Source organism: Glandiceps talaboti, chromosome 1, assembly GCF_964340395.1.
Source record: "Glandiceps talaboti chromosome 1, keGlaTala1.1, whole genome shotgun sequence".
NCBI classification, from domain to species: Eukaryota; Metazoa; Hemichordata; class Enteropneusta; family Spengelidae; genus Glandiceps; species Glandiceps talaboti.
Genome location: NC_135549.1, coordinates 34,618,620 through 34,642,786, shown reverse-complemented (window position 1 = coordinate 34,642,786; position 24,167 = coordinate 34,618,620). Strand labels below are relative to the sequence as shown.

The 24,167-nt window shown below is 35.8% G+C and overlaps 1 protein-coding gene across 2 annotated transcripts in view; it reads left to right on the top strand.

Annotated features, from left to right (window-relative positions):
- LOC144436590 (leucine-rich repeat and guanylate kinase domain-containing protein-like) overlaps positions 1-24,167 on the top strand; it is a 101,361-nt gene that overhangs the window by 4,608 nt on the left and 72,586 nt on the right. For both annotated transcript variants that reach the window (XM_078125422.1, XM_078125415.1), the window contains exons 3-6: positions 7,720-7,801; positions 13,145-13,245; positions 15,498-15,579; positions 21,100-21,224. In XM_078125422.1, coding sequence (XP_077981548.1) covers positions 7,720-7,801; positions 13,145-13,245; positions 15,498-15,579; positions 21,100-21,224 — 390 coding nt within the window. The remainder of the gene's footprint in view (positions 1-7,719; positions 7,802-13,144; positions 13,246-15,497; positions 15,580-21,099; positions 21,225-24,167) is intronic.

The window sequence follows — 24,167 nt, the reverse complement described above, 5'->3', positions numbered from 1 at the left end:
GGATGATTCCATTACAGTAAGTGTGTTCTGGCATTGTTAGAATGGATGATTCCATTACAGTAAGTGTGCTCTGGCATTGTTAGAACGGATGATTCCATTGCAGTAAGTGTGTTCTGGCATTGTTAGAATGGATGATTCCATTACAGTAAGTGTGCTCTGGCATTGTTAGAACGGTTGATTCAATTACAGTAAGTGTGTTCTGGCATTGTTAGAACGGATGATTCCATTACAGTAAGTGTGTTCTGGCATTGTTAGAACGGTTGATTCAATTACAGTAAGTGTGTTCTGGCATTGTTAGAACGGTTGATTCCATTACAGTAAGTGTGCTCTGGCATTGTTAGAACGGTTGATTCAATTACAGTAATTGTGCTCTGGCATTGTTAGAACGGTTGATTCAATTACAGTAAGTGTGCTCTGGCATTGTTAGAACGGTTGATTCCATTACAGTAAGTGTGCTCTGGCATTGTTAGAATGGATGATTCCATTACAGTAAGTGTGTTCTGGCATTGTTAGAACGGTTGATTCCATTACAGTAAGTGTGTTCTTGTAACAATATACATGTTTACCTGGGACTGTTACAATACTAGTATTACATGTTTACCTGGGATTGTTACAATACTAGTATTACGTGTTTACCTGGGATTGTTACAATACTAGTATTACGTGTTTACCTGGGACTGTTACAATACTAGTAATCCGTGTTTACCTGGGACTGTTACAATACTAGTATTACGTGTTTACCCGGGACTGTTACAATACTAGTATTACGTGTTTACCTGGGACTGTTACAATACTAGTGTTACATGTTTACCTGGGACTGTTACAATACTAGTATTACGTGTTTACCTGGGACTGTTACAATACTAGTATTACATGTTTACCTGGGATTGTTACAATACTAGTATTACATGTTTACCTGGGATTGTTACAATACTAGTGTTACATGTTTACCTGGGACTGTTACAATACTAGTAATCCGTGTTTACCTGGGACTGTTACAATACTAGTATTACGTGTTTACCCGGGACTGTTATAATACTAGTATTACGTGTTTACCTGGGACTGTTACAATACTAGTATTACATGTTTACCTGGGACTGTTACAATACTAGTATTACGTGTTTACCTGGGACTGTTACAATACAAGTGTTATGTGTTTACCTGGGACTGTTACAATACTAGTATTACGTGTTTACCTGGGACTGTTACAATACTAGTATTACGTGTTTACCTGGGATTGTTATAATACTAGTATTACGTGTTTACCCGGGACTGTTACAATACTAGTATTATTTGTTTACCTGGGACTGTTACAATACTAGTATTACGTGTTTACCTGGGACTGTTACAATACTAGTATTACGTGTTTACCTGGGACTGTTACAATACTAGTATTATGTGTTTACCTGGGACTGTTACAATACTAGTATTACGTGTTTACCTGGGACTGTTACAATACTAGTATTACGTGTTTACCTGGGACTGTTACAATACTAGTATTACGTGTTTACCTGGGACTGTTACAATACTAGTATTACGTGTTTACCTGGGACTGTTACAATACTAGTATTACGTGTTTACCTGGGACTGTTACAATACTAGTATTATGTGTTTACCTGGGACTGTTACAATACTAGTATTACATGTTTACCTGGGATTGTTACAATACTAGTATTACGTGTTTACCTGGGATTGTTACAATATTAGTATTACGTGTTTACCTGGGACTGTTACAATACTAGTGTTATGTGTTTACCCAGAACTGTTACAATACTAGTATTACGTGTTTACCTGGGATTGTTACAATACTAGTATTACGTGTTTACCTGGGACTGTTACAATACTAGTAATCCGTGTTTACCTGGGACTGTTACAATACTAGTATTACGTGTTTACCCGGGACTGTTACAATACTAGTATTACGTGTTTACCTGGGACTGTTACAATACTAGTATTACGTGTTTACCTGGGACTGTTACAATACTAGTATTATGTGTTTACCTGGGACTGTTACAATACTAGTATTACGTGTTTACCTGGGACTGTTACAATACTAGTATTACGTGTTTACCCGGGACTGTTACAATACTAGTATTACGTGTTTACCCGGGACTGTTACAATACTAGTATTATGTGTTTACCTGGGACTGTTACAATACTAGTATTACGTGTTTACCTGGGATTGTTACAATACTAGTATTACGTGTTTACCTGGGACTGTTACAATACTAGTATTATGTGTTTACCTGGGATTGTTACAATACTAGTATTACGTGTTTACCTGGGACTGTTACAATACTAGTATTACGTGTTTACCTGGGACTGTTACAATACTAGTGTTATGTGTTTACCTGGGACTGTTACAATACTAGTATTACGTGTTTACCTGGGACTGTTACAATACTAGTATTACGTGTTTACCTGGGACTGTTACAATACTAGTATTATGTGTTTACCTGGGACTGTTACAATACTAGTATTACGTGTTTACCTGGGACTGTTACAATACTAGTGTTACATGTTTACCTGGGACTGTTACAATACTAGTATTATGTGTTTACCTGGGACTGTTACAATACTAGTATTACGTGTTTACCCGGGACTGTTACAATACTAGTGTTATGTGTTTACCTGGGACTGTTACAATACTAGTATTACGTGTTTACCCGGGACTGTTACAATACTAGTGTTATGTGTTTACCTGGGACTGTTACAATACTAGTATTACGTGTTTACCTGGGATTGTTACAATACTAGTATTACGTGTTTACCCGGGACTGTTACAATACAAGTGTTATGTGTTTACCTGGGACTGTTACAATACTAGTATTATGTGTTTACCTGGGACTGTTACAATACTAGTATTACGTGTTTACCAGGGATTGTTACAATACTAGTATTACGTGTTTACCTGGGACTGTTACAATACTAGTGTTATGTGTTTACCTGGGACTGTTACAATACTAGTATTACGTGTTTACCCGGGACTGTTACAATACTAGTATTACGTGTTTACCCGGGACTGTTACAATACTAGTATTACGTGTTTACCCGGGACTGTTACAATACTAGTATTACGTGTTTACCTGGGACTGTTACAATACTAGTAATACGTGTTTACCTGGGACTGTTACACTACTAGTGTTACGTGTTTACCTGGGACTGTTACAATACTAGTGTTATGTGTTTACCTGGGACTGTTACAATACTAGTATTACGTGTTTACCTGGGACTGTTACAATACTAGTGTTATGTGTTTACCAGGGATTGTTACAATACTAGTGTTACATGTTTACCTGGGATTGTTACAATACTAGTATTACATGTTTACCTGGGACTGTTACAATACTAGTATTACGTGTTTACCCGGGACTGTTACACTACTAGTGTTACGTGTTTACCTGGGACTGTTATAATACTAGTATTATGTGTTTACCTGGGACTGTTACAATACTAGTGTTATGTGTTTACCTGGGACTGTTACAATACTAGTATTACATGTTTACCTGGGATTGTTACAATACTAGTATTACATGTTTACCTGGGACTGTTACAATACTAGTATTACGTGTTTACCTGGGACTGTTACAATACTAGTGTTATGTGTTTACCTGGGACTGTTACAATACTAGTATTACGTGTTTACCTGGGACTGTTACAATACTAGTATTATGTGTTTACCTGGGACTGTTACAATACTAGTATTACGTGTTTACCCGGGACTGTTACAATACTAGTATTACGTGTTTACCCGGGACTGTTACAATACTAGTATTACGTGTTTACCTGGGACTGTTACAATACTAGTATTACGTGTTTACCTGGGACTGTTACAATACTAGTATTACGTGTTTACCTGGGACTGTTACAATACTAGTATTACGTGTTTACCTGGGACTGTTATAATACTAGTATTATGTGTTTACCTGGGACTGTTACAATACTAGTATTACATGTTTACCTGGGACTGTTACAATACTAGTATTACGTGTTTACCTGGGACTGTTACAATACTAGTGTTATGTGTTTACCCGGGACTGTTACAATACTAGTGTTATGTGTTTACCTGGGACTGTTACAATACTAGTATTACGTGTTTACCCGGGACTGTTACAATACTAGTGTTATGTGTTTACCTGGGACTGTTACAATACTAGTATTACGTGTTTTCCCGGGACTGTTACAATACTAGTATTATGTGTTTACCTGGGACTGTTACAATACTAGTATTACGTGTTTACCTGGGACTGTTACACTACTAGTGTTACGTGTTTACCTGGGACTGTTACAATACTAGTGTTACATGTTTACCTGGGACTGTTACAATACTAGTATTACGTGTTTACCCAGAACTGTTACAATACTAGTATTACGTGTTTACCCGGGACTGTTACAATACTAGTATTACGTGTTTACCCGGGACTGTTACAATACTAGTATTACGTGTTTACCTGGGACTGTTACAATACTAGTATTACGTGTTTACCTGGGACTGTTACCCTACTAGTGTTACGTGTTTACCTGGGACTGTTACAATACTAGTGTTACATGTTTACCTGGGACTGTTACAATACTAGTGTTACATGTTTACCCGGGACTGTTACAATACTAGTGTTATGTGTTTACCTGGGACTGTTACAATACTAGTATTACGTGTTTACCCGGGACTGTTACAATACTAGTATTACATGTTTACCTGGGACTGTTACAATACTAGTATTACGTGTTTACCTGGGACTGTTACACTACTAGTGTTACGTGTTTACCTGGGACTGTTACAATACTAGTGTTATGTGTTTACCTGGGACTGTTACAATACTAGTATTACGTGTTTACCCGGGACTGTTACAATACTAGTATTACGTGTTTACCTGGGACTGTTACAATACTAGTATTACGTGTTTACCTGGGACTGTTACAATACTAGTGTTATGTGTTTACCTGGGACTGTTACAATACTAGTATTACGTGTTTACCTGGGATTGTTACAATACTAGTATTATGTGTTTACCTGGGACTGTTACAATACTAGTATTACGTGTTTACCCGGGACTGTTACAATACTAGTATTACGTGTTTACCCGGGACTGTTACAATACTAGTATTACGTGTTTACCTGGGACTGTTACAATACTAGTATTACGTGTTTACCTGGGACTGTTACAATACTAGTATTACGTGTTTACCTGGGACTGTTACAATACTAGTATTCCGTGTTTACCTGGGATTGTTACAATATTAGTATTACGTGTTTACCTGGGACTGTTACAATACTAGTGTTATGTGTTTACCCAGAACTGTTACAATACTAGTATTACATGTTTACCTGGGACTGTTACAATACTAGTATTACGTGTTTACCTGGGACTGTTACAATACTAGTATTACGTGTTTACCTGGGACTGTTACAATACTAGTATTACGTGTTTACCTGGGACTGTTACAATACTAGTATTACGTGTTTACCTGGGACTGTTACAATACTAGTATTACGTGTTTACCTGGGACTGTTACAATACTAGTATTACGTGTTTACCTGGGACTGTTACAATACTAGTATTACGTGTTTACCTGGGACTGTTACAATACTAGTATTACGTGTTTACCTGGGACTGTTACAATACTAGTATTACGTGTTTACCTGGGATTGTTACAATATTAGTATTACGTGTTTACCCGGGACTGTTACAATACTAGTGTTACGTGTTTACCCGGGACTGTTACAATACTAGTATTATGTGTTTACCTGGGACTGTTATAATACTAGTATTACGTGTTTACCTGGGACTGTTACAATACTAGTGTTATGTGTTTACCTGGGACTGTTACAATACTAGTATTACGTGTTTACCTGGGACTGTTACAATACTAGTGTTATGTGTTTACCTGGGACTGTTACAATACTAGTGTTATGTGTTTACCTGGGACTGTTACAATACTAGTGTTATGTGTTTACCTGGGACTGTTACAATACTAGTATTACGTGTTTACCTGGGACTGTTACAATACAAGTGTTATGTGTTTACCTGGGACTGTTATAATACTAGTATTACGTGTTTACCTGGGACTGTTACAATACTAGTATTACATGTTTACCTGGGATTGTTACAATACTAGTATTATGTGTTTACCCGGGACTGTTACAATACTAGTGTTACATGTTTACCCGGGACTGTTACAATACTAGTGTTATGTGTTTACCTGGGACTGTTATAATACTAGTGTTATGTGTTTACCTGGGACTGTTACAATACTAGTATTACGTGTTTACCTGGGATTGTTACAATACTAGTATTACGTGTTTACCCGGGATTATTACAATACTAGTATTATGTGTTTACCTGGGACTGTTACAATACTAGTATTACGTGTTTACCTGGGACTGTTACAATACTAGTATTACATGTTTACCTGGGACTGTTACAATACTAGTGTTACATGTTTACCTGGGACTGTTACAATACTAGTGTTACATGTTTACCTGGGACTGTTACAATACTAGTATTACATGTTTACCTGGGACTGTTACAATACTAGTATTACGTGTTTACCTGGGACTGTTACAATACTAGTATTACGTGTTTACCCGGGACTGTTACAATACTAGTATTACATGTTTACCCGGGACTGTTACAATACTAGTATTACGTGTTTACCCGGGACTGTTACAATACTAGTATTACGTGTTTACCCGGGACTGTTACAATACTAGTATTACATGTTTACCCGGGACTGTTACAATACTAGTAATCCGTGTTTACCTGGGACTGTTACAATACTAGTATTACATGTTTACCCGGGACTGTTACAATACTAGTATTATGTGTTTACCTGGGACTGTTACAATACTAGTATTACGTGTTTACCCGGGACTGTTACAATACTAGTATTACGTGTTTACCCGGGACTGTTACAATACTAGTGTTATGTGTTTACCTGGGACTGTTACAATACTAGTATTACGTGTTTACCTGGGACTGTTACAATACTAGTGTTACATGTTTACCTGGGACTGTTACAATACTAGTGTTACATGTTTACCTGGGACTGTTACAATACTAGTGTTATGTGTTTACCTGGGACTGTTACAATACTAGTATTACGTGTTTACCTGGGACTGTTACAATACTAGTGTTACATGTTTACCTGGGACTGTTTCAATACTAGTATTACGTCTATGTATCAATCACAAATTCTGAATCAGTGTATATATATATTATATCGTAAAACCAGGTTTGGGTTCAGTTAATTGCAAGTGATAGTTAAGTATCCATCAGTAAGTAGAATACTGTGATTACCTTTCAACATGCAGAAAAAAATGACACTCCAAAAACATAAAACTCAGCTTGTGCTCCTATAAGAGATTTGGCAATCCTTGTTGTAAAAGAAAGTGATAAAGTGATATTTCCCCAATAATCATAGTCACTTCACACACAACATGATCATTGGATATTATTTTATAAAAATCTAGGGGAGGATTAGGAACAGAACTTTACGAACTTGATGTTGTTGGTAACAGATACATTGTATTACACAAGAATTACAGTACATTGTACTCTTAAATTGTATTCAGAACAGTTACAGCAGGTAACTTTTAATATGTATACAGAATACAAGAGAATAGTGATAATTTTTATTTAGAAGAAGGTTTAGTTGCTATTGTATTAATGATTTCAAAACACAATTAAAGTCATGCTTCACTCATTTTGTTTGTTCCAGGGTTATAATTTAGTAGATATTTCCATACTTACCGAATACACACAGCTACAGAAAGTGGAGATTCCATACAACCGTATCACTGGTAAGTGTACTGTTCACATGATTTCTAAACTTTTGAACAAAACAAACCATGGAATATGTATAACTTTAGAAGTCTTTTAGAATTGTGTGTCTGTAATAACCTATCAAATCCATCACATGTTTATTCCATTTAATCTCCTCAAGAATTTCTGAAACAACTATTTTGGCGTCTCTACCAATTTGTTCTGTGCACTTTTTATGGACTGGTTAGCTTCTTTAGGCTGGGGAGAATGGGGTGGATTCTTCCATCGGGCTGGCAAAAAATCACTGACCCCCCTATCTGTAAAACAAACCAAAAACAGACTGACCCCCTTAATTTTAAAATATGATGCCTTCCCCCTTCCCCCCCCCCCCCCCCCCCCCATCCCCCCATCATACATCATATTTACATCATGGGTATTTTTTTATCATGACTCAGTGTGGACTGCTTGACTGTTTTGTCTTGCAAATACTTTATAAGATCCCGGAATAGTACTATCTTATAATTATTGACTATACAGGGTAAATATATTCCAAGTGGAGTTTAATAGCATCTTGACTGTGAAAGGTAGTGGGAAAGCTTGAGAAGGGAATATGTACATCTCTTATGGGGGTCCTAGGGGGTCTTCCCCTAGAAGCCCTGAAGGTTCTTTCTCTTAAAGCCAATTTTAGGCTATTCAAACCCTTTCAAGCAATAACTTCCAAGCTTTACAAGACAGTACCATCAAGTATCAGAAACTATAATTCTTTATAACTTACATAGGGTTGAAATATGTTCTTAAAAAGTTAATTATAGTAAAGGTCAGCACATCTAATAGTAATATCATTGGTAGGGGAGATTTGGAGTTTAAGGCAATTTTAGATGATCTTAGCAAACATTTCATATCTTTAAAAGACAATATGAGCTCAAATTAGCATAGGGTGAAAATATTCAAAAGTTTAATACCATTATGACAGTAAAAAGGTTGGTGCATCTGATTGTTGGTTGAATGCATGAGTGACCTCTGGGGGTGAGGGAGTCCTTGGGGTTTCCCCTGGCAGATCTGCAGTTTTTTTGGTTTTATTTAAGACAATTTTTAGGTTATTCGTACTATATCATACATGTAGCCTTCGAGGTAATATTTCCAAACTTTGAAAAGCTAATGTAAATGTAAGTTTTAAATGAGTTTCCCATGTCACATAAAAATGGGCTTGCAGCATTGTTATAGGGGCATTGATATTGCATGTGTGACAGTTTTACATTTTTCATAGTTTAGGCATAGGAACTGATATGCTTGTTAGTATTTTAAACACTGCGTTAACTGAAGTGCAGTTTACAAGTTATTGATATTTGCGGTTTTATTTAGTTACATTTGACACGCTGTTATGACTGTTTTGTGAAGACTAATACAGAGTACAATGTAGGTAATATTTCTCACTAGCTGCTCTTTGACCTTTTTTAGGGATGACCTACATTGTAGAACTACATTGTACTTCACGTAACGAAAGTTCATGTCCTTTAACGAAACATGTGATGTTACCTTAACGACAATGTAAACACAGACACGTTTAGCTTGAAGGTTATTGCTTGAAAGGGTTTGAATAACCTAAAATTGTCTGTCTGTGGATGTGTTTGTGTGTGTGTGTGTGTGTGTGTGTGTGTGTGTGTGTGTGTGTGCATGCGTGCGTGTAAACAAACTCAAAGTTAAAAACCACTGGACTGATTGCCATGATATTTGGTGGGTATATTACCTTGGGTGTCTAGTTGGGAAATTGTTCAAATCAAAAAGATCTTACCACTGATGTGTGATTTGGGTCAAAAACGTGATTTTTGGTCAAAAAACTTAAACTCAAAAGCTAATGGGCAGATCGGTCTGATATTTAGTGGGAATGTTCATAGGGGTGTTTAGATTAAGAATTATTCATGACATAATGATCCCATCAATTATATGCAAATTAGGACCAAAATATGTCATTTTGTTAAAAAATTTTTATTCCAAAACTGCTGAGTTGGTTGAGCTGAAATTTTGTGGGAACTTGTTTAGGGATGTTTAGATTATGAAATTTTCATAACATGATGATCCCATCAGTGATATGCAAATTAGGTCTAAAAAATTTGTAATTCCAAAATACTGAGCAGATTGAGCTTGAATTTAGTGGGTGTGCATCTGGAGATGTGCAGATGACGCTGTATTCACAACATGATGATCCCATTGGCGATATGCAGATAAGGTCTAAAAATGTCAATTTTGATCAAAAACATACATGTATATCTTGAAAACTGCATGGTGAATGGGCTGAATCTTGGTGGGGATGTTTCTGGAGGGTTATTCTACAGGTATTGTTGAAAACATTTTGACACAATTGCCCTAAGAACCATGAAAATGCCCTTAGCAACAGTGAAATGGTGATGCACATTACAATGATAACAACAGGGATGGGTAGGTAAGTGAAAAGATTTTTTTTAAATGTATGCAAAATGCCTAACAATAGACAACGCCCATAGCAACAGCCACATGATGGTTTATATTGCAAAGATAATGGATTAATAGGCAAGGAAGTAAACAGTCAAAAAATGTAAGCAAATATGTCTAGCAACAAGACCACACCCATAGCAACAGCTAAATGCAGTTGTGTTAGAATGCCATGGGGGCTATTTTTAATAATTAGGCTATGTTAACTATGCAAGCTTCAAATTTCATTTAGTTTCATATGATTAATTTCCAATTAAGTCACAATAAGTGGTACATCATGTATTATAGCTATAGTTTAGAATTTTGCATTCAACAATGTGTGTAATCCCAAAAATCTATGGTTTTGCCCTTACAGGAGGCATTCAATTTAAATTTGGTAAACTAATTACCACATAAACTGTACAGTTGTGCTAAAATACCATTGGTGATATCTTTAGCACAACTGAATTGTTAAGATTCAATAGTACTGTAGGCATGGTGTGGTGTCTGTCCATCTGTGTACATGTATGTATGTATGTATGTATGTATGTATGTATGTATGTATGTATGTATGTGTGTGTGTGTGTGTATGTGAACGACATAAACTCAAAAACCACCAAAACAATTGACTTGGTATTTGATGGGGACATTACTTTTGGTGTCTAGTTGGGAAATTATTCAAAGCAACATGATCGCATCACAGGTGTGTGATTTGGGTAAAAAAATTTCAATTTTGGTCAAAAAAATTAAACTAAAAAACTACTGGTAAAATTGATCTGAAATTTGGTGGGAATGTTTTTAGGCATGTGTAGATTAAGATTTGCTCATAACATGATGATTCCATCAATAACAATAACATGCAAATTGGGGCTACAAATGTGTCTTTTTGGTTAAAAATCTTTAGTTCCAAAACTACCAAGCAGATTTCGCAGAAATTTAGTAGGGATGCATGTGGGGGTGTATACATGTAGATGAAGAAATATTAAGCATAATGAAGTCTACTCTCACCCACTCTATTCAACCTCTTTCTTGAGAGGATGATGACTGATGCACTGGAAGGACACAAAGGAATAGTCAGTAACGGGGGCAGGGTGATCACCAACCTATGTTTTGCTGATAACGTTGATGGTCTGGTGGGCGAGGAAGAACTTACAAAGCTTGTTAAGCACCTAGACACAACATTGCAAACAAAACTCATGACCAAAACCCTAAGGGAATCAAGAAAGAAATTAAAGTGGAAGGCAAGATTGGAGAAGATTGAAACCATTACCAACTTCAAGTATTTAGGTGCCATGGTCTCTGACAGTGGATTCAAGCCAGAAGTCCTGGCCAAAATTGCACAAACGATAGCAGTGGTAACAAAACTAAAGATTGTGTGGCATGATAAGAACATCTCTGTCAAGTCCAAGATTAGACTTACATGTACATGTATGCATACACTTGACTTCTCCATCTTCTTGTATGCTTGTGAGACCTGAACTCTCACTGCAGAACTCCAGCGACGTATACAAGCCCTCGAAATGAGATGTTATTGAAAGATAATGAACATCTCATACAAAGACCGTGCCCAATGAGGAAGTTAGCAACAGGATCAGAAGAGCCATTGGGCCATACATGTATGTAGATCTACTAACGCTTGTTAAGAATAGTCAACTGAAATGGTATGGGCACTTCACAAGATGATAAACCGGCCCACAGGAGCTTGCACTGTTGCTAAGTTCACCACTAGAAGGTGATCCAAAGGGTTGCCTAGCAAGTGTGTTACTAACCAGCCTTGCAAAAATCATCCTTCAAGGTACAGTACCAGGGGGAAGACGTAGAAGCAGACAGAGAAAGAGATGGGAAGACAACAACCAGGAGTGGATGGGCCTGTCCTTCGCCAGATTGCAGTGGGCTGCAGCAGATTGTGACAAGAGGCGGGACATTGCCAGGGTATCATCAGTGGTGCCTCAACAACTCCACCTAGGGGTTATGAGACAGCAGTAGTAGGAGTAGTGGCAGTAGCAGTAGTAATGATCTCATCAGTAATATGCAAATTAGGTGTAAAAATGTGAATTTTGGTCAAAAAAACATATCTCAAACAGTACTTGGTCAATGGGAGTGAAATTTGGTGAGATGTTTTGAGAACATTGTGACACAATTGGCCTTGGGAACTATGACCATGCCCTTTGCAACAGCCAAATGGCAATATGCTTTTGCTAAAATAACAATATCTGATAGGCAAGTGAGTAAATATTTAAAAAATGTATGCCCATATCTCTAGCAACCATGACGATGCCCATAGCAACAGCTAAATAATGGTGTATTTCACAAATATAACAACAGGGATTCTTAGACAAGTGTACAAACATTCACAAAATGTATGCAAATACATGTATGTCTAGCAACAAGGTCATGCCCATAGCAACAGTCACATGATCATGTATATTGCAAAGATAATAACAGGGATTACTAGGCAAATGAATAAACATTAAAAAATATATGCAAATATACCCAGCAACAAGAGCATGCCCATAGCACCAGCCATACGATGATGTATATCACAAAGATAGCATAAGGGATTCATAGACAAGTGAACGAACATTTAAAAAATGTATGCAAATATGTCTATCAACATGACCATGCCCATAGCAGCAGCAAAATGGTCGTGTCTTTTGCAAAGATAACAACATGGTTTGATAGGCAACTGGATAATCATTTAGCAAATGAACACCTACATGTATACCTAGCATGGATCAGCATGTGGATAAACATTTTATAAAACTGTACAGATGTGCTACAACACCATTGACACTATTTTCATTGCAAGTAAGCAAAAGGTGCAGCTTAGCCTTAGAGAATCTTTCACATGTTTAGAAAAGTGTGAAACTGAGTACATCATAATTAATAAAGAGTAAATACTCATCAATCAGTATATGGTTTGGTATTTTCAGATTTAAGTCCACTGGGTTCCATGCCATATCTGATAGAACTTGATGCCTCTCACAATGAGATTGTAAATCTGTTGGATTTCATACCACCATTTAATCTGAAGGTAAGCACCATTAGATACCGTAAGTATAGCTTTTTACACAATCGCTTGCAGTGGCTAATAATTACTTTCATTTATTTGAACTTTTCATTTAAATGGGAAGATTTAAATCCCATGGTTCTTGGAGGTCCATGTGGAAACATGAACACCCACGCAGTCTAATCCCTGAATAATCAGTGAACGATTAACAAGCCACTATCTTTCTTGGTAGACACTGATTATCTTCCTATAACAAACAACAAATATTTGACATCAACACCTTGCTATGCTTGAAAGCCAGCTATAAAAATAATAGTCATACTTTATGCCATGCTAAAACCCCAGGGGATGGTAGCTGTGGCCAGCTCTGGTAGGGGTGTGTGGCCAGTGCTGGAAAGCCAGGCCCCATTTTAGACCCATTTTAACAAAACATCAATACACCATTTTAGACCATTACAGGTTTTTAAAAGATGAAATTTTAGCCCTAAATACTTTATTTTCCTTATGAGGTAACATTTTGGGGCAATTAATGGCAGTTATAATATGGTAAAGGACAATGGACAACATTTTTGACCAAGCAAAATTGAAAATAATGCAAAGTGGACCCAATTTTAAACTCTTCAGCTCGAAAAAAGACAGACCCCATCGGAACAAAGGGCTAGAAAACGCACCCCAAAGGGCGGCACATATATGTGTACTCAAATAAAGGGAATATCCCCCTGGGGCTAAAACCAGATACTGGAGTACAATGTATGTACTGTACATGACATTACTTTACATTGTATGTTGAACTGGTAGTAATCTAAATTGAAATGTGTTGACACATTTGGATGCATGAACAGAGACGTAAGTTATTTTTCTTGACAGGCAAACTATTGAACAATTTTTTTCCACGGTCACTGAGTTACTGTTCAAAATTTGACTAAAAATATTCCTAGACATTGTGCCACGTATTTGTCAAAAAACCCAAAACATTCCGATCCAATCATTATACTGAAGTACATGTACGTGTTGAGAACTGTTTACTGTGGCCTGTTCTCAGGGGTAGGTAACAAATATTAGTCTAGAGCACGATCGATATAGTGACAAGTACAAATATAAAAGTTGCGGGGAAATTCTACATAGTACCTGGTACAAGTCGTTTAGTTACAAGCAAAGTCTATATTGCGACGAACACAAAGTCCTGATTTTCCCAGCGTCCATTGCGTATTCAACATGGTGGCAAATAACATCGACAATCCTGAAGGTAAGAATCAGTCAATTTCTACTAATAAAAATCGAAAATACGTATTCCTATAGCGTGCGTTCTGGGAAGAATGGGTTGGGGGAACAACAGGGAAAATTTCATTGATCGATTCCACCGTTTGTGGGAGGAGTTAGCGAAAAACTTTTTCTACCGACGACTGTCCTATTCTAAACACACGTCCATATGAATGCGTGTACAATATTGACAGTAGTACTATATTTTATGTAGACAGAATAACAAACCTATACGTTGCCTGCAAATTCTATGTAAAAAGTAAAGCATACGATATTTACAGCCAGCCAGCTAACAAACCCCACAGTACGCTGATAGAAGATCAGTGGTTCAATATACGTATGTACATGCATTCGTATAGGGACGTGTGTTTAGAATAGGACATCAGTCGGTAGGAAAAGTTTTTCGCTAACTCCTCCCACAAACGGTGGAATCGATCAATGAAATTTTCCCTGTTGTTCCTCAAACCCATTCTTCCCAGAACGCACGCTATAGGAATACGTATTTTCGATTTTTAGTAGTAGAAATCGACTGATTCTTACCTTCAGGATTGTCGATATTACTTGCCACCATGCATTGAGCATTGAGAATTTGCATTGAGCAGTTTGAATCAAACATATAAGGAACATCAGTGTAACAATGTCGGTGTGACTACAAGTTCATCAACACAGAACAAGACAGACATTTGGGAATTTTGTGAAAGTCTCCCAAAAGACTATTGACCAAAACTATGACGTATGAGTATAGATATTTTTATCTAACTTGGAACAGTGTCAAGTATGCCGACTCCATGAATTTCAGAAAAAATAAACTATTATTCCATAATGGATAAATACAATGTAACCTCTAACAGCAAGATATGGAACAGTGTTTGGCAGGTAACACATATTTATTTGGCATACATTATTCTGTGAGTACTTAGTCTAATTATTGTATATTGTAATAACTCTTTAATTTAATCAAACTGAATAACGTCAATGCCCCCATTGTTTCTTGATTTATTTATTGTTATTTTCAGGAGGTTGACTTGTCCTATAACCATATTGACGAAATGACTGACCTGTCAGCCCACCATGCACTTACCAAACTGGTATTGGACAGTATCCTTGAATTATTGTTTTCAAAACTTCACTATACTTAAGTTATGATATGCAGACAGAACGATCAACCATTGTGGTCACTCTTGTCATCCCTTTCCACTAGTGACTAAATGAAGACTATGTGATTGCTGTTCTGCAACAAAATATAATCATATCACTCCAGTTCAGTTTATTGACAGTTACATATTGCATGTCCCATATTGAACAAGATGTGTGTAATCAAAATCAGATAAGACAGCACATTATAGTATACTATAGTTCACTGAGTTATGTACCTATGTTTATATTTTGCCACATCAATAGGAGCTTATGTAACATACAAAATATATATCCACAACATATTTACTTATATCCGACATCTGTTGGCAACATTGAGCAGGATTCATTTGCTTTGATTTCAATGCAATATCTTACACTGTGCCTACATTTTGAGGCTAGGGATGATAAGGACAATCCCAGTTGAGCCTAGTATTTTACAACCTATATGATATCATTATAGCTGAGCCTAGTATTTTACAACCTATATGATATCATTAAAGCTGAGCCTAGTATTTTACAACCTATATGATATCATTATAGCTGAGCCTAGTATTTTACAACCTATATGATATCATTAAAGCTGAGCCTAGTATTTTACAACCTATCTGATATCATTAAAGCTGAGCCTAGTATTTTACAACCTATATGATATCATTATAGCTGAGCCTAGTATTTTACAACCTATCTGATATCATTAAAGCTGAGCCTAGTATTTTACAACCTATATGATATCATTAAAGCTGAGCGTAGTATTTTACAACCTATATGATATCATTATAGCTGAGCCTAGTATTTTACAACCTATCTGATATCATTAAAGCTGAGCCTAGTATTTTACAACCTATCTGATATCATTAAAGCTGAGCCTAGTATTTTACAACCTATATGATATCATTAAAGCTGAGCCTAGTATTTTACAACCTATATGATATCATTAAAGCTGAGCGTAGTATTTTACAACCTATATGATATCATTAAAGGTGAGCCTAGTATTTTACAGCCTATATGATATCATTATAGCTGAGCCTAGTATTTTACAACCTATCTGATATCATTAAAGCTGAGCCTAGTATTTTACAACCTATCTGATATCATTAAAGCTGAGCCTAGTATTTTACAACCTATATGATATCATTATAGCTGAGCCTAGTATTTTACAGCCTATATGATATCATTAAAGCTGAGCCTAGTATTTTACAACCTATATGATATCATTATAGCTGAGCCTAGTATTTTACAACCTATCTGATATCATTATAGCTGAGCCTAGTATTTTACAACCTATCTGATATCATTATAGCTGAGCCTAGTATTTTACAACCTATATGATATCATTAAAGCTGAGCCTAGTATTTTACAACCTATATGATATCATTAAAGCTGAGCCTAGTATTTTACAACCTATCTGATATCATTATAGCTGAGCCTAGTATTTTACAACCTATCTGATATCATTATAGCTGAGCCTAGTATTTTACAACCTATCTGATATCATTATAGCTGAGCCTAGTATTTTACAACCTATATGATATCATTAAAGCTGAGCCTAGTATTTTACAACCTATATGATATCATTATAGCTGAGCCTAGTATTTTACAACCTATCTGATATCATTATAGCTGAGCCTAGTATTTTACAACCTATCTGATATCATTAAAGCTGAGCCTAGTATTTTACAACCTATATGATATCATTAAAGCTGAGCCTAGTATTTTACAACCTATATGATATCATTATAGCTGAGCCTAGTATTTTACAACCTATCTGATATCATTAAAGCTGAGCCTAGTATTTTACAACCTATCTGATATCATTATAGCTGAGCCTAGTATTTTACAACCTATATGATATCATTAAAGCTGAGCCTAGTATTTTACAACCTATATGATATCATTAAAGCTGAGCCTAGTATTTTACAACCTATATGATATCATTAAAGCTGAGTCTAGTATTTTACAACCTATCTGATATCATTAAAGCTGAGCCTAGTATTTTACAACCTATATGATATCATTAAAGCTGAGCCTAGTATTTTACAACCTATATGATATCATTATAGCTGAGCCTAGTATTTTACAACCTATCTGATATCATTAAAGCTGAGCCTAGTATTTTACAACCTATCTGATATCATTATAGCTGAGCCTAGTATTTTACAACCTATATGATATCATTAAAGCTGAGCCTAGTATTTTACAACCTATATGATATCATTAAAGCTGAGTCTAGTATTTTACAACCTATATGATATCATTAAAGCTGAGCCTAGTATTTTACAACCTATATGATATCATTAAAGCTGAGCCTAGTATTTTACAACCTATATGATATCATTAAAGCTGAGTCTAGTATTTTACAACCTATATGATATCATTAAAGCTGAGCCTAGTATTTTACAACCTATATGATATCATTAAAGCTGAGCCTAGTATTTTACAACCTATATGATATCATTAAAGCTGAGCCTAGTATTTTACAACCTATATGATATCATTAAAGCTGAGCCTAGTATTTTACAACCTATATGATATCATTAAAGCTGAGCCTAGTATTTTACAACCTATATGATATCATTAAAGCTGAGCCTAGTATTTTACAACCTATATGACATCATTAAAGCTGAGCCTAGTATTTTACAACCTATATGATATCATTAAAGCTGAGCCTAGTATTTTACAACCTATATGATATCATTAAAGCTGAGCCTAGTATTTTACAACCTATCTGATATCATTAAAGCTGAGCCTAGTATTTTACAACCTATATGATATCATTAAAGCTGAGCCTAGTATTTTACAACCTATCTGATATCATTAAAGCTGAGCCTAGTATTTTACAACCTATCTGATATCATTAAAGCTAAGCCTAGTATTTTACAACCTATATGATATCATTAAAGCTGAGCCTAGTATTTTACAACCTATATGATATCATTAAAGCTGAGCCTAGTATTTTACAACCTATATGATATCATTAAAGCTGAGCCTAGTATTTTATAACCTATATGATATCATTAAAGCTGAGCCTAGTATTTTATAACCTATATGATATCATTAAAGCTGAGCCTAGTATTTTATAACCTATATGATATCATTAAAGCTGAGCCTAGTATTTTACAACCTATATGATATCATTAAAGCTGAGCCTAGTATTTTATAACCTATATGATATCATTAAAGCTGAGCCTAGTATTTTACAACCTATATGATATCATTAAAGCTGAGCCTAGTATTTTATAACCTATATGATATCATTAAAGCTGAGCCTAGTATTTTATAACCTATATGATATTGAAAACAACAACCAAATATATGTTATTCCCCTATATTTTTGTCGTTCAGGCAAAAAAAATTAAGAGTGACTTAAGTGGTCTTTGTCACTATGAGTGGAGCAACTTGTAGTGACTAAAACCTTACATCATGAGTAATTTTCAGCTGAATGAAGAAAAATACTGGAGAATAACATACAATGTAATTATACCACCACCATAGTATGAATGAAAAATTAGGGAAAGTAACTTCGACGACAGCAGAACCAGTGATGTAGACCTACTTTGTCTTGATGTAGAATGAGTGTTTTTAGTCACAACCCTTAAACTCCAAAATCATTGATTGAGCAGATTGGCCTGAAATTTGGTGGCACTTTCTTGTATATTATTGTTGATCCCGTCAATGATATACTAATTAGGTCTAAAAATGGGCCTTTTCATTAGTCTAAAGTCTATAATTCCAAAATTACAGAGTAAATGGGGCTGAGATTTGGTGGGAACGTTCTTAGGTGTGTTTAGATTAAGAAGTATTCATGACATGATGATCCGTGATATGCAAATGAGAATGTGTCTTTTTGGTCAAAACTCTATAATTCCAAAATTACTGAGCAGATTGGGATGAAATTCGATGGGAGTATTCTTAGGGGCGTTTGGATTAAGAAATGTTCTAGACATTATGATCCCATCAGTGACATGCAAATTAGGTCTAACAGTGTGTCTTTTTGGTCAAAAATCTATCATTCCAAAACTACTGAGCAGATTGGGTTGAAATTTAATGGGGATTCCTATGGAGATGTGTACATGAATGTGTATTCACAACCTGATAATCCCATCAGCAATAAATTAGGTCTACTTGGTGTGGTGTTTCTGGAGGTGTTATTCTGCAGTTATCGTTGAAAACATTTTGACACAACTGGCCCTAGCAACCATGACCATGCCCTTAGCAACAGAGAATGATGATGATGCATATTACAAAGGTAAAGACAGGGATAGGTAGGTAAATGTATAAAGAATTTTTTAAAAAAAGAGTAAAATATGCCTAGCAACAAGACCACACCCATAACAACAGCCAATTGATGATGTATACCATAAATATAATAACAGGAATTAATAGGCTAGTATATACACATTCAAAAAATGCAAGCAAATGTGCCTAGCAACAAGACCACGCCCATAGCAACAACCAAATAGAACTTTGTTTAGCATAGCAAAAGTCAACTATATACAGTTGTGCTACATTGGCAGTATTTTTTTAAATATCACAAGAATGAAGAAATATAGTGTTGGTTTGGTCATGAGAAACAGAATTATATGGCTACCCTTGGCTCTCTTAGAGCTGTTTGTCATGCCTTTGCTATGGTACTGTACATCTAGTATACATTGGTAAAGTATTAAGCAATACAATACAATACAACACTGGGACAATACAATACATTGGTGAAGTATTAAGCAATACAATGCAACACAATACAACACCGGAACAATGCAATACAAATACAATACAATACAACACTGGAACAATACAATACATTGGTGAAGTATTAAGCAATACAATACAATACAATACAACACTGGAACAATACAACACATTGGTGAAGTATTAAGCAATACAATACAATACAACACTGGAACAATACAACACATTGGTGAAGTATTAAGCAATACAATGCAACACAATACAACACCGGAACAATGCAATACAAATACAATACAATACAACACTGGAACAATACAATACAACTACAATACAATACAACACTGGAACAATGCAATACAAATACAATACAATACAACACTGGAACAATACAATACAAATACAATACAATACAACACTGGAACAATACAATACAAATACAATACAATACAACACTGGAACAATACAATACAAATACAATACAATACAATACAACACTGGAACAATACAATACAAATACAATACAATACAACACTGGAACAATACAATACAAATACAATACAATACAACACTGGAACAATACAATACAAATACAATACAATACAACACTGGAACAATACAATACAATGCTTTCTATACTATGTTATGATGATTAAGACTGTTCAAACAAACATCACCCTCATAGGCAAAATTTATTAATACATGGACCAACGTTGTGGGTAATACTTGGGTTGCCAATTTGTTATGGTGTATTCAAATTAGATATAGTTGATTAAGACCTTAACATCCAATCACTAGATAACAGAATCAGTGAAATAACTGGTTTATCTCAATGTAGAAGATTGAGTCATCTCAGTTTGGCACATAATAAGGTGAACCAAATATCCAATCTGGAAAATCTGCCGGTAAAGTTCCTGAATTTGGTAAGGATCTATCTGTTGATATGTGTGTTATATTCTTGTAAGTTGAGATGATCGTACTATGGGGTGTGTATGCTTCAACACCTTGTAATGTGTAGACTGTTGGTGAGTTTACATCTTAACATCTCAAACATTTGTATTTCCAAGCTTGTAAATCTGTACACTAAAGCTCAATCCACAAAAGCTGCTTCTGTGATTTCCTATTCAATGCCATATTTTTCAACTTACTGCAAGGAACAACAGTAGATTTACAAACATAAGTGCATTAATTTAGTAGAATAGTCTATGTTATAATTACAATCCTGAATAGTAATATCTAAACCAACTTCTCTTGTCTGTTTCGGTTTCCCACGTTTATCTGGACTCCAAACAAATTTTGAAATACACTTTAATACTTGGGGCACTAGCCTCACTCAATAATCTTATTGACATTGAGATGACAGGGAAAGGTGGTCTGACTCAGTATGTACTGGTAGAGAAAAAATTAACACATTTGTCAAAAATGAAGACAACACTAAAACATAATCAGCAACACTTGCACCAATATTTACAATATAAGTAAAATCATCCCGGTATGCAGTTGTTCCAACTCAACCATTCAACATATGCAAATTAATATAATAATTCAGGTAAAACTCACCGATAGTCAAAATGGTGAAGGGTGTACATGGTGTGTGCAGTGCTCTTCTGCTTTATGTCTGTTTTTCGTGCATTCGGACTACTTGCTCACCAATAAACCAAGGTAAAGGATCACTAATATGCCAAGATAGATGCTCCACCACTCAAAACCTATCAGCAGATATAAATCAAGAAATTTTGGCTCTATGTCGGATGGAGATCATGAACAGTCACTTTGTCACAAGGAACACCAGTTGTAACAGTAAAGGTAATGCTGTTGATACAAAGACTATGACAACTATGACAACTTCTTTCCAAACTAAAGGCATATGGAATCGATGGTAAAGTGCTCTCTTGGATTCAAGAATTTCTCTCAAATCGTAAACAAAGAGTACTAATAAATGGTTTTTCATCAAAATGGGCTCCAGTAACTAGCGGAATTCCCCAAGGCAGTGTCCTCGGTCCTGTTCTTTTTGTTTGTTTTATCAATGACCTACCTGACTCAGTCCTTCATAGCTCCTGTCTTATGTTCGCTGATGACACCAAGATATACAGAACAGTGCAAACTACAGCTGATTGTGAGATGCTCCAACATGACATTGACAACTTAATGACATGGTCTGATCAATGGCAATTGAAGTTCAATGCTTCTAAATGTAAAACCATGCATATGGGCCATAACAACACAAGCTTCCAGTACACCATGGACAGTGGAAACACACAGACTGCACTTGAGACAACTTTATTAGAAAAGGACCTTGGTGTCTTCGTTGATACAGAACTGAAATTTTCTCCTCATGTACAGAAACAAGCAAATAAGGCAAATCAGATACTCGGTTTAATTAGAAGATCATTCACATATCTAGACAAAGAATCACTGAAAAGACTCTTCATTGCCCTTGTGCGTCCGCATTTAGAGTACGCCAATGTTGTGTGGTCACCACGTTTTGTTAAAGACTGCAATTTAATTGAAAATGTGTTACGGAGAGCAACAAAATTAATTGGAGGAATGAGAGACCTGAGCTACAGTGAACGTTTGACACGCTTAGATATTCCCAGTATGTCGTACAGAAGGATGCGGGGCGATATGATAGAAGTATGGAAGTATCTTCATGGTAAATACTCTGCGAACCAGCATTTTTTCCAATGCGAAACACATAGTGCCACGAGAGGCCACCCATTGAAACTTCGGAAGTCTTTGTGTCAGAAGTCAACTCGTGCCAACTTTTTTCCAAACCGGATCATCAATGCATGGAATAAACTGCCAACAAAAATTGTTACAGCGAATACTATCAACTCTTTCAAAAACACTCTAGACAGTCACTGGGCTGAATACAAATACATCATTAACATAAACTTGGATAGTGTTTGATTTATATACATGTTACTATTCGTGGAACTTTGGACTATGGACTGTTGAACATTTGATTTTTTTTTTACCTTTGATCGGCTCATAGGCTTTTAGCCTTCAAAGCTGTACATAATATGAATATGAATATGAACTACATGTACAGTGCGATGGACTACGCACCTATGGAACCATGGAAGTGTTCTAAATGCATTCTTCCCTCCTTCTCCAATTCATTTTTCACTGACAGTACCACAGACCGTGTTCCACTTGTCACTAATTTTTCAAAGATTTCAAACACTTGCGACAATGCAAATTTATCAAACATTCTTGATGAACGAAGAGAGCATACACCTGTTGCCCAGGGAAACAAATCATCTAACATTAGACTTTATTATCAAAATGTCGGTAGTATCGGTAATAAGTTTAATATGTATTTCAGTGACTGTACTTGGGTATTATTTCACTCAATGAAACTTGGTTAAACTCAAAAATTTTTGATACTGAAATATTGGACAGTCACTACAGAGTCTACCGAAGAGACAGGGAAACCACAACTAGTAATAAATCTTGTGGTGGCGGTGTTTTAGCAGCCTTGAAAGATGACATAGTCGCTACAAGAAGACCTGACCTTGAAAGTGATATGAAAATCATTTGGCCGGGTTCAGATTAAATTGAAATGTCATAGTCTCTTTCTTTTGACTGTATTCCTCCCACCTGATACCAAAGATTGGGTTCAGATTAAATTGAAATGTCATAGTCTCTTTCTTGTGACTGTATTCCTCCCACCTGATACCAAAGATTGGGTTCAGATTAAATTGAAATGTCATAGTCTCTTTCTTGTGACTGAATACCTCCCACCTGATACCAAAGATTGGGTTCAGATTAAATTGAAATGTCACAGTCTCTTTCTTGTGACTGTATTCCTCCCACCTGATACCAAAGATTGGGTTCAGATTAAATTGAAATGTCATAGTCTC